Source organism: Lepidochelys kempii, chromosome 24 (genome assembly GCF_965140285.1).
Source record: "Lepidochelys kempii isolate rLepKem1 chromosome 24, rLepKem1.hap1, whole genome shotgun sequence".
Classification (NCBI taxonomy): domain Eukaryota; kingdom Metazoa; phylum Chordata; order Testudines; family Cheloniidae; genus Lepidochelys; species Lepidochelys kempii.
The window spans coordinates 14,957,943-14,967,757 of NC_136403.1; the positions used below are offsets into that span (position 1 = coordinate 14,957,943).

A 9,815-nucleotide genomic window follows, 5' to 3' on the forward strand; every position below is an offset into this window, starting at 1 on the left:
CTCTGATCCGGCCCCAGGGCAGGGGCCTGGCTGGCTCCAGGGGGTGGGGAATGGGACACGGGGCCTTTCCCCTCTAGGGGGCGCCGGCTCTGACGGGGGACTGGCTGGCTCAGGAGGGCAGGGAATGGGACATGGGGCCTTTCCCCTCTAGGGGGCCCTGGCTCTGATCCGGCCCCAGGGCGGGGGACTGGCTGGCTCAGGAGCAGGTTGGGAGGATGGGCTGAGCACGTGCTGCTCAGGTGAGCTTCAGAGCGGTGGCTGCGCACTTCCTCCAAGGGGTGCCCAGCGGGGAAGGCTGGGGGGGGGTGAGAATTTGCCACCTGCCGCGTGACCTTTGCGGTGTCCAAACAAGCCAGGGCACCGTGGGGGGGCGGCTGTTTCCTCATGACCCATTAATCATTGACCACCAGGCCCCCGCCCTAGGCGTAAAGTGCATGGGAACGGCCAAGCTTGAGCACCTGCTGCCCTGCTCGCCATGAAGCGGGCCGGCTTCGCGCTGCTGCTGCTGCTGCTGCCCGCAGGTGAGGGCCTGGCTGTGCGTGTGCACGCGTGTGAGCACGTATGTGTGTGCGTGCAGGGTTGTGGAGGGGTGTTGTGATCGTGTGCGCGTGGGGGGGACACGCATGCGGGTGTGAGCATGCACGAGCATTGTGCGTGTGCATATGAGCGTGCAGATTGCCGTGGCCTGCCGGTCTGGGTGCGCACGGGCGAGCTGTGCAAGGTGCGCGTGTCCTTTCCGCGTGAAGGGGGGGCGGGGGGGGATGTTGCATATGTGTGGGGAATGCTGTGTGTGGACGTGTTTGCATAAGCATGGGTAACGGTGTGTTTTCAATCCGCGTGTGCGCGTGTAAGAGCGGCTGTGTGTTCACAGAGGAGTGTGTAGCGGGGGCAGGTGTACGGGGAACGTGCCACCTCACCTGGGTGTGTGGGTGTGGGTGGGGGGGGGGGGTGGGGGGGTGGGGGGGGGGGGTGTGTGGGGGGGGGGGTGGGGGGGGGGGTGTGTGCACCGCTGGGGGTGCCTATGTCTGCACGGGTTTAAAGGAGCACGTACATAGGAGCAGGTGGCCTGCTTCCGCGTGTGGCCTACCACGGGTGAGCATTGCTGGGTGTGTGTCCGTACCCGTGTGCACGGGTGTTGCATCTGTCTGCATGCGGGTGTGTGTCATTGCTGTATGGGTGGCTGAGGGTGTGCAGTGTGGGCGGGATGCAGTACGGGGCGGTCATCCCCCCGGTCTGTGTATTCCCACCGAGCTGAGCGGATCTGGGAGGCGGGCAGAGTGCGCTGTGTCCGGATGGTCTTTGTGTGAGCCACACAGTGTGTGTGTGTGCTTGCTTGAGTGCCTACATGAGAATCTCTTCTGTGTAACGTGAATCAGCCGTAGCCGCTGGAGTCAATGGGGCCAGATCCCAGCTGGGGTCAATGGGCCGTAGCCCCGTTGGAGTCAATGGGGCCAGATCCCAGCTGGGGTCAATGGGCCATAGCCCCGCTGGAGTCAATGGGGCCAGATCCCAGCTGGGGTCAATGGGCCATAGCCCCGCTGGAGTCAATGGGGCCAGATCCCAGCTGGGGTCAATGGGCCGTAGCCCCGCTGGAGTCAATGGGGCCAGATCCCAGCTGGGGTCAATGGGCCGTAGCCCCGTTGGAATCAATGGAGCCAAATCCCAGCTGGGGTCAATGGGCCGTAGCCCCATTGGAGTCAATGGGGCCAGATCCCAGCTGGGGTCAATGGGCCGTAGCCCCATTGGAGTCAATGGGGCCAGATCCCAGCTGGGGTCAATGGGCCATAGCCCCGTTGGAGTCAATGGGGCCAGATCCTAGCTGGGGTCAATGGGCCGTAGCCCCGTTGCCATCTCCACCCCCCACTGATCTCTGCCCCTCCCACCCTGCAGCCTCTCCCCGAGAAGATCGGATCATTGGGGGTACCGAGTGCCCAGAGTTGGGGCACCCCTGGCTGGTTCTCCTCTACTACTTTGACCAACACTACTGCTCCGGCATCCTGCTGAACCGGGAGTGGGTGCTCACTGCCGCCCACTGCAAGTTGAGGTGGGGGGCAAGGCAGAGGGGTGGGGGAAGGAGGTGGGGCGAAGGGAGCGGGGCCTGGGTGGGCAGGTGGGGGGAGCTGCTCTGTGCAGAGGCTCAGCTTGGGACACCCCAATATACCCATCAATTCTCCATGCAGCGTCCCAGCTGGGATTGAACCCACGCCCCAGCACAGCACTCCTGGGGCTACAGTGACCCCCAAAGGGCACGGGAGAGCTGGCTACCCAGCCCCGTACACAGCCAGCCCCATTGACACCCATCATCCCTCTACCAGCCCCATACACAGCCAGCCCCATGGACACCCATCATCCCTCTACCAGCCCCATAGACACCCATCATCCCTCTACCAGGCCCCTACACAGCCAGCCCCAAACACACCCATCATCCCTCTACCCAGCCCCATACACACCCATCATCTCTCCACCAGGCCCATACGCAGCCAGTCCCGTACACACCCATCATCTATCTATCTATCTATCTATTGACTGCAGTGTGTATGGGGATGGAGAGATGATACATAGATTTTGAGGTGTGTACAGGGATAGATAGATAGAAGGTAACAGAGTAACAGCCGTGTTGGTTAGTCTGTAAGGTGCCACAAGTACTCCTTTTCTTTTTATAGAAGGTAAGTGGGCAAGTAGGTGGGTCAGATGGGAGGTAGGTTGGTAGAGAGGTAAGGAGGTAAAAGGGTAGGGAGGTAGGTGGGTCAGTGGGAAGGTAGGTTGGTAGGGAGGTAAGAGGGTAGGGAGGTAGGTTGGTAGGGAGGTGGGTCAGTGGGAAGGTAGGTTGGTAGGGAGGTAGGAGTGTAGGGAGGTAGGTGGGTCAGTGGGAAGGTAGGTTGGTAGGGGGTAAGAGGGCAGGGAGGTAGGTTGGTAGGGAGGTGGGTCAGTGGGAAGGTAGGTTGGTAGGGGGGTAAGAGGGCAGGGAGGTAGGTTGGTAGGGAGGTGGGTCAGTGGGAAGGTAGGTTGGTAGGGGGGTAAGAGGGCAGGGAGGTAGGTTGGTAGGGAGGTGGGTCAGTGGGAAGGTAGGTTGGTAGGGGGGTAAGAGGGCAGGGAGGTAGGTTGGTAGGTGGGTCAGGCAGAAGGTAGGTTGGTAGGAAGGTAGGTGTGTAGGGAGGTAAGAGGGTAGGGAGGTAGGTTGGTAGGGAGGTGGGTCAGTGGGAAGGTAGGTTGGTAGGGGGGTAAGAGGGCAGGGAGGTAGGTTGGTAGGGAGGTGGGTCAGTGGGAAGGTAGGTTGGTAGGGGGGTAAGAGGGCAGGGAGGTAGGTTGGTAGGGGGGTCAGGCAGAAGGTAGGTTGGTAGGAAGGTAGGTGTGTAGGGAGGTAGGTTGGTAGGTGGGTCAGTTGGAAGGTGGTTGGTAAGAGGGTAGGCAGGAAGGGTTACTGGTTGGGGGTCACTGGCGGCAGTCGCTGTCCCAACAGCCAAGAGTGCATTTCACTCTGTGAGACCTGCAGGGATGACTAAGATCTGGGTGAGGAAGGAGGGCTGAGAGAGAGCTGGAGCGGCAGTTGTGGTGCAGGGAGATCAGTGGGGTCAGTGGGGGGGGAGAGGGGGGCTGAGTCAGAGCTGGAGGGGGCTGTGGGATTTGCGGAGCTGCAGGGGGGGGCTGTAGGGTCTGAGGGGAGGCTGCGGGGGCTGCAGGGCCTGTTGGGCCTGGGGCCTCGGGGTTTATGGGCTGGGGTGGACTCTGAGACCTGGGGGTTGCAGAGCGTTGGGAGGGGCTAGGGGCCTGGGAAGGCTGCCAACTTTCTAATAGAAAAAAACCAAACATCCTAGCCCCACTCCTTCGCTGAGGCCCTGCCCCCCACTCACTACATCCCCCCTCCCTCGGTGACTTGCTCTCCGCCACCCTTACTCGCTTTCACTGGATGGGGCAGGAGATTGGGATGTGGGAGGGGGTGAGGGCTCCCTCTGGTGGTTCAGGCTCTGGGATGGGGCCGGGGTGAAAAGTTTGGGATGCAGGCTGGGGGTGGGGCAGAGGAGTTCAGGGTGGGGGAGGGGACTCTGGGCTGAGGCAGGGGGTTGGGGGCTCCATCTTGGGGTGCCGGCTCTGGGGTAGGGCTGGGGATGAGAGGTTTGGGGTGCAGGAGGGAGCTCCAGGTTTGCAGGGGCTCAGGGCTGGGGCAGTGGGTTGGGGCGCGGGCTTACCTTGGGTGTCTCCCGGTCAGCAGTGCTGCGGGGCTAAGGCAGGCTAGTCCCTGCCTGTCCTGGCTCTGCGCTGTGCCTCGGAAGCTGCCAGCCGGTCCGGCTCACAGGCAGAGACACGGCAGGCTGCTCTGTGCACTGCTCTTGCCCGCAGGCACCGCCCCCCAGCTCCCATTGGCCGGGAACCGCAGGCAATGGCAGTGTGGAGCTGGTGCTCGGAGCGGGAATAGAGCGCGGAGCCCCGTGGCTCCCCCGCCTAGGAGCTGGACCTGTTGGCCGCTTCTGGGGAGCTGTGGGGCCTGTTGGGGGGGCTGCAGGGCATGGGGGTTGCGGGGAGGCTGGGGGAGCTGGTTGTTGTAGGGGCTGGGGAGGACTATGGGGCCTGGGAGTTGCGGGGGCTGGGGAGGACTCTGGGGGCTGCGGGGCCTGGGGAGCCTGTGGGGGCTGGGTGTTGGGGGTCTGGGGAGGACTCTGGGGGCTGCGGGGTCTGTGGGGGTTGGTTTTTGGGAGGCTGGGGGGACTGGGGATTGCGGGGCCTGGGTGTTGTGGGGGCTTTGGGGGCTGGGGGGTTGCAGGGGCTGTTGGGGCTGGGGGGCTTGGGGATTTCAGGGGTTGCAGGGGTTGCGAGGCTGGGGACGACTCTGGGGGCTGCGGGGGCTGGCTGTTGGGGGGCTGGGGGTTGCTGGGGCTGGGGACTGCAGGGGCTGGGGAGTACTCTGGGGCCTGGGAGGCTGCAGGGGCTGGGTGTTGGAGGGATGGGGAGAACTCTTGGGCCTGGGGGGCTGCGGGGGATGGGTGTTGGGGGGCTGGGAAGGACTCTGGGGGCTGCAGGGGCTGCGTGTTGGGGGGCTGGGGAGGACTCTGGGGCCTGGGGATTGCGGGGGCTGGGCCTGGCCAGCAGCCTGGGACTCTCTGTTCTCTGTCCTCAGTCACATCCAGGTGCGCCTGGGGGAGCACAGCCGTGAAACGAACTCGGGACACGAGCAGTTCTCAGCCGCCCAGACCATCATCCCCCACCCCGGGTTCCGCGCCCTCATCGCCGGCAGCCGGGACTACGAGAATGACGTCATGCTGCTCCGCCTGTCACCCCCGGCCGTCTACACCAACTACGTGCAGCCCCTGGCACTGACCGACAGCTGCCCCCCAGCAGGGACCCTCTGCACCGTGATGGGATGGGGCACCATCACCAGCCCCGCCGGTAGCGGACCCCAGTCCTGCTGTGGGATAGCAGGGGCTGTGGGTCGGGAGTGAGGGGCACTGGCAGAGCTGGGGTGGGTGGAGCCCAGGGCTGGGCTAGCGGGGGATGAGTGAGGGGCACCAGTAGAGCTGTGCGGGGCAGCCCAAGGAGGGCTAGCAGGGGCTGCGGGTCAGAAGTGAGGGGCACCAGCAGAGCTGGGGGGTGGCAGGGCTGGGATAGCAGGGGGCCGTGGGTAGGGACTGAGGGGCATGCTACCCTCCCTCCCCTATGGCCTTGGCCCGCCCTCGTAGAAAACTGTCACCCCTTCCCTTCCAGAGACGTACCCTGATGTCCCCCAGTGCGTGGACATCAAGATCGTCTCCAACTCCATCTGTGAGGTCGCGTACCCCTACAAAGTGACTGAGAACATGCTCTGTGCTGGGGTACTGGAGGGGAGCAAAGACTCCTGTGAGGTGAGGGGGGCTTCTCCTGGGGCCAGAGGGGGAACGAGGGTTGGAGACACTGGCATGGCAGTGGCTCCATGGTGTGCCGTGGCTCTGTGTGGCACGGTGGGGCTGTCTCCGTAGCATGGCGTGGCTGCATCTCCACGGCTCTGTGTGGCATGACTGTGTCTCCGTGGCTCTGCGTGGGGCGGCTGCTGCTCTGTGGCCCCATGGGGCATGGCTGCCTCTCCATGGCACCGCATGGCATGCTTGGGCTGCATCTCCTGGCTCTCCATGGCATGGCTGCATCTCTGTGGCTCTGCATGGTGTGGCCGGGCTGCGTCTCCGTGGCTCTGCGTGGCCTGGCTGCGTCTCCGTGGCCCCATGTGCTGTGGCTGACTGATGACTTTTCTGTGACATCTCTGCAGGGCGACTCTGGGGGTCCCCTGGTCTGTAATGGAAAGCTGCAGGGCGTAGTTTCCTGGGGAGATCACCCCTGCGCCCAGCCCAACAGGCCTGGGGTCTACACCAATATCTGCAAATACCTAGCCTGGATCCAGGAGACCATGGAGAAGAACTGATGGCCCCGGGGGCCCGGTGGGGCGAAGGGGCTAATTACTGACACCAGCCTGGAGCCGGGTTCAGAAGCGATGGAAACACAATAAATCATCTGGAACTCGCCTCTGCTGCCCTGGCTGCTCTGCAAGGCCCGCTCGAATAGGGCAGCGTTTATAGCCTCTGGCCCCAGGCGGGGACTGGCTGGCTTGGGGGGTCGGGAGGGAATGGGACATGGGGCCTTTGCTCTCTAGGGGGTGCCAACTCTGATCCAGCCCTAGGGCGGGCGGTGGGCGGGCTGGCTGGCTTGGGGGGTGGGGAATGGGTCCTGGGGCCATTTCCCTCTAGAGGGTGCTGGCTCTGATCCAGCCCTAGGGATGGGGGCTGGCTGGCCCGGGGGGTGGGGAATGGAAGGACTCTGTGGGCTGCAGGGGGGTGGGGAATGGAAGGACTCTGGGGGCTGGGGCCTTTCCCTCTAGAGGGCGCCGGCTCCAATCCGGTCCCAGCCCCACAGTCAGAGGGCCACCTTCGAGACGTTGCTTAAAACGGGGGCCTGGCCCCTGTTTGACCCCGCAGTGGGAGGGCTTTTGGGGTGCAATGCCACGCAGGGCTACACTCCAGGCCCTTTGCCTTGCCAGCCTGGCCGCATGGGGTCTTGGCCTTTCGTTTTCCAACGGGCTGGGCTCTCGGTTGGGCCAGGCGGGGAATGTCACGTGCCCATATCCATTGTGTGCGTTGGACCCTCCCGCACCCCCCAGCTGGGTTTGGGCCGCTTGGGGCTGTGATGTACCAGATGCTAAACTTCTGGCCTCTTTGTGCCCCCCACCCCACTAGAATCCTTCCCATGAGCCTCGGCCCAGCAACTTCGGCCTCCTAGCAGCCTCCTTGGCTTGGCACAAAAGAATCCCCACTGCCCCCCCATTATTGATCCCATATGGTATGTCCCCGATTGCCCCCCTCCACTATGGCCCCCACTTGGTACATGCCCCCATGCTTCCCTCTGCCATGGACCCCACTTAGTATGTCCCCTCACTACCCTCTCCCTCTATGGCGCTCACTTGGTACATGCTCCACTATTCCCCCCGCTACTGACCCCCTATGGTACATTTGCCATTGCCCCCCTCTGCCATGGACCCCACTTAGTATGTTCTCTCACTACCCTCCCCCTTTATGGCGCTCACTTGGTACATGCCCCACTATTCCCCCCTGCTATTGACCCCCTATGGTACATTCCCCATTGCCCCCCTCTGCCATGGACGCCACTTGGTACGTGCCCTCTGCCCTTAGGGCCTCGGCAAAAGTCACACATCCAATTCCCGCCACCGAGGCATTGGTTCAGCACACAGGGAAACTGAGGCACACACACTATTAGTATAGGACAGTAAGACTTACATGCAACATAAGAAGGTGAATAAAACCCCACTTCGTCACATCTCTCCCCCCTCTGAGACCGAACTGAGCGGGGTCCCTTTAGCCAGTGGCCTGGGGAAGTTCCGGCCCCCCTCTCCGGGACAAAGCGTCTGCTATAACAGCGGCACTCCCCTTAACGTGGGCCACCTCCAGGTCGTAACCCTGAAGCTGGAGACTCGACCTCAGGAGCTTGGCATTCGCCCCTCTCATCTGGTGTAGCCACGTCAGGGGAGAGTGGTCAGTGCACACAGTGAAACGCTGCCCACATAGATACAGCTGCAGCTTTTTAAGGACCCAGCCCATGGCCAGGGGTTGCTTCTCTAAGGCCGTGTAGTTCTGCTCCCGGGGAAACAGCTTCTTGCTCAAGTACACGACGGGGTGTCTCTCCCCCTTCTCATTAACCTGCATCAGCACCGCGCCCAGCTGTGTCTGAGGCGTCAGTGAACACCATGAAGGGCTTGTCAAAGTCTGGATTTACCAGCACTAGGCCCCTGACCAGAGCCTCCTTCAGAGCACAGAGAGCCCTCTGGCATTGCTTGGTCCAGACCACCTTGCCTGGCTTTCCCTTCTTGCATAGCTCAGTGATGGGGGTGGCTATGGAGTGAAAGTGGGGCACTACCTCTGATAGAGCCCCGCCATCCCAGTAAAGGTCTGGACCTGTTTCTTAGACTGGAGAGTGGGTCAGTCTCTGATCACCCCCACCTTGGCTGGCTCTGGCTTTAGGCAGCCGCTCCCCACTTTGTAGCCCAGGTATGACACCTCTGCCACCCCCTCCTTGCACTTCCCAGCTTTTATAGTCAGTCCTGCATCCTGGAGCCAGTCCAGCATTTGTTTAACCTGGGAAACATGGTCCTCCCAGGTCTGGCTAAAAACACAGGTATCATGAATATACGCAGGGCAAAATTCTCCATCCCCTCGAGTAACCAGAGTCCTGACTGGCTTCGTATGGAGCAGTTCCAGAGCATTGGTCCTGTGACTCCGTAACAACTGGTGGCAGAAGTGGGATGAACTGCACCCTGTGGACGGAGCATCCTGCAGTAAGTGACTGGGGAGCAGTAAAAGGAAGAGGGATTAGCGAGAGACGGGCGTGCTGAAGGCTCCAAGAGGTGCGGTTCCAGGAGGTGGAGGAGCCTACGGCTTAACTCCGAGAGAGAGTGGACCCCCGAGAAGGGCTGTTGCACTGAAGGGTTCCTCCCATGGATCATAGGGAGCTGAGAGAGCACAGGCCTGTGAGTCCGTGACCACTTGGGAACTGCGTGGAGAAGGCCTATGAGCATCTCCTCAATAAGGACCTTGTAGAGCTGTGCAGAGAGAGGGCTGTGCATTGGAAAACTCACCAAGGCGCAGCTAATTGCTCAGTTGGAAGAGGAGGATCACTCTAAGGAGCCAGGTCTTGACCCAGATGGGGCCGTGAGAGAGGCTGGGAACAGCCAGGCAACCCCAGGGCCCACATCGGTTCCTGACCCAGCTGGGGCCATGAGAGAGGCTGGGAACAGCTGGGTGTTCCGGAGATCCATGCTCCCGACCAGCAGGGAGTCTCCAACAGGTTCCCCGTCGGTGGATCTGAGACGGATGGAACTGGAGCTGACATTGAGGGGGTCGGAGGACCATGAGAGACAGGGGAGGCATGAAGCAGAACAGCAGGAGAGACAGAGGCCGCAGGAACTGGCGATGGCTGAGCTCCAAGGCAGAGGGACCCATCCAGGAGAGAGTTGGGTGCCAATTCTGCGGGAAATCTTGACACTGAATTGCTGCCCCAGGTTAAAGAGCGGGGAGAGATAAACGCCTGTCTTGCGGCCTTTGGGAAGGCTTCAGCTGGAACCAGGCTGACCCTGCGGAAAGGCTCCAGTGTCTAGCCCCTTGCACGGCCATAGAGCTGTTTAGCCAGATGGGTGGGGTGGCCAACTAGCTCTCACTCCTGGCCCCAGCATATATGTCTGCCTGTGCTCTCCTGGGCTCCGGCCCCTTGGATCCGGTCTGGAGGGCTGTGACCGCAGGCAGCGAGAGGGAACTGGTGTCACTCTCCTCTCCAGCTGCTGAGTTCTA

At 62.2% G+C, this 9,815-nt stretch overlaps 1 protein-coding gene across 1 annotated transcript; it reads left to right on the plus strand.

Moving 5' to 3' along the window:
* Nucleotides 1-423: 423 nt before the first annotated feature.
* Nucleotides 424-6,485, plus strand: LOC140902477 (trypsin-3). The gene is made up of 5 exons (XM_073322588.2): nucleotides 424-521; nucleotides 1,891-2,044; nucleotides 5,114-5,382; nucleotides 5,698-5,834; nucleotides 6,233-6,485. The coding sequence occupies exons 1-5, from the start codon at nucleotides 476-478 to the stop codon at nucleotides 6,383-6,385; spliced, it is 759 nt and encodes a 252-aa protein (XP_073178689.2). The 5' UTR covers nucleotides 424-475; the 3' UTR covers nucleotides 6,386-6,485.
* The last annotated feature ends 3,330 nt before the right edge of the window (nucleotides 6,486-9,815 follow it).

Bases quoted from the DNA above. Each gene is read 5' to 3' on its own strand.
- LOC140902477 (XM_073322588.2), top strand. From the start codon at position 476: ATGAAGCGGGCCGGCTTCGCGCTGCTGCTGCTGCTGCTGCCCGCAG. The intron at 2,045-5,113 runs GTGGGGGGCAAG...CTCTGTCCTCAG, and splicing joins GCCGCCCACTGCAAGTTGAG to TCACATCCAGGTGCGCCTGG. The intron at 5,835-6,232 runs GTGAGGGGGGCT...ACATCTCTGCAG, and splicing joins GGAGCAAAGACTCCTGTGAG to GGCGACTCTGGGGGTCCCCT.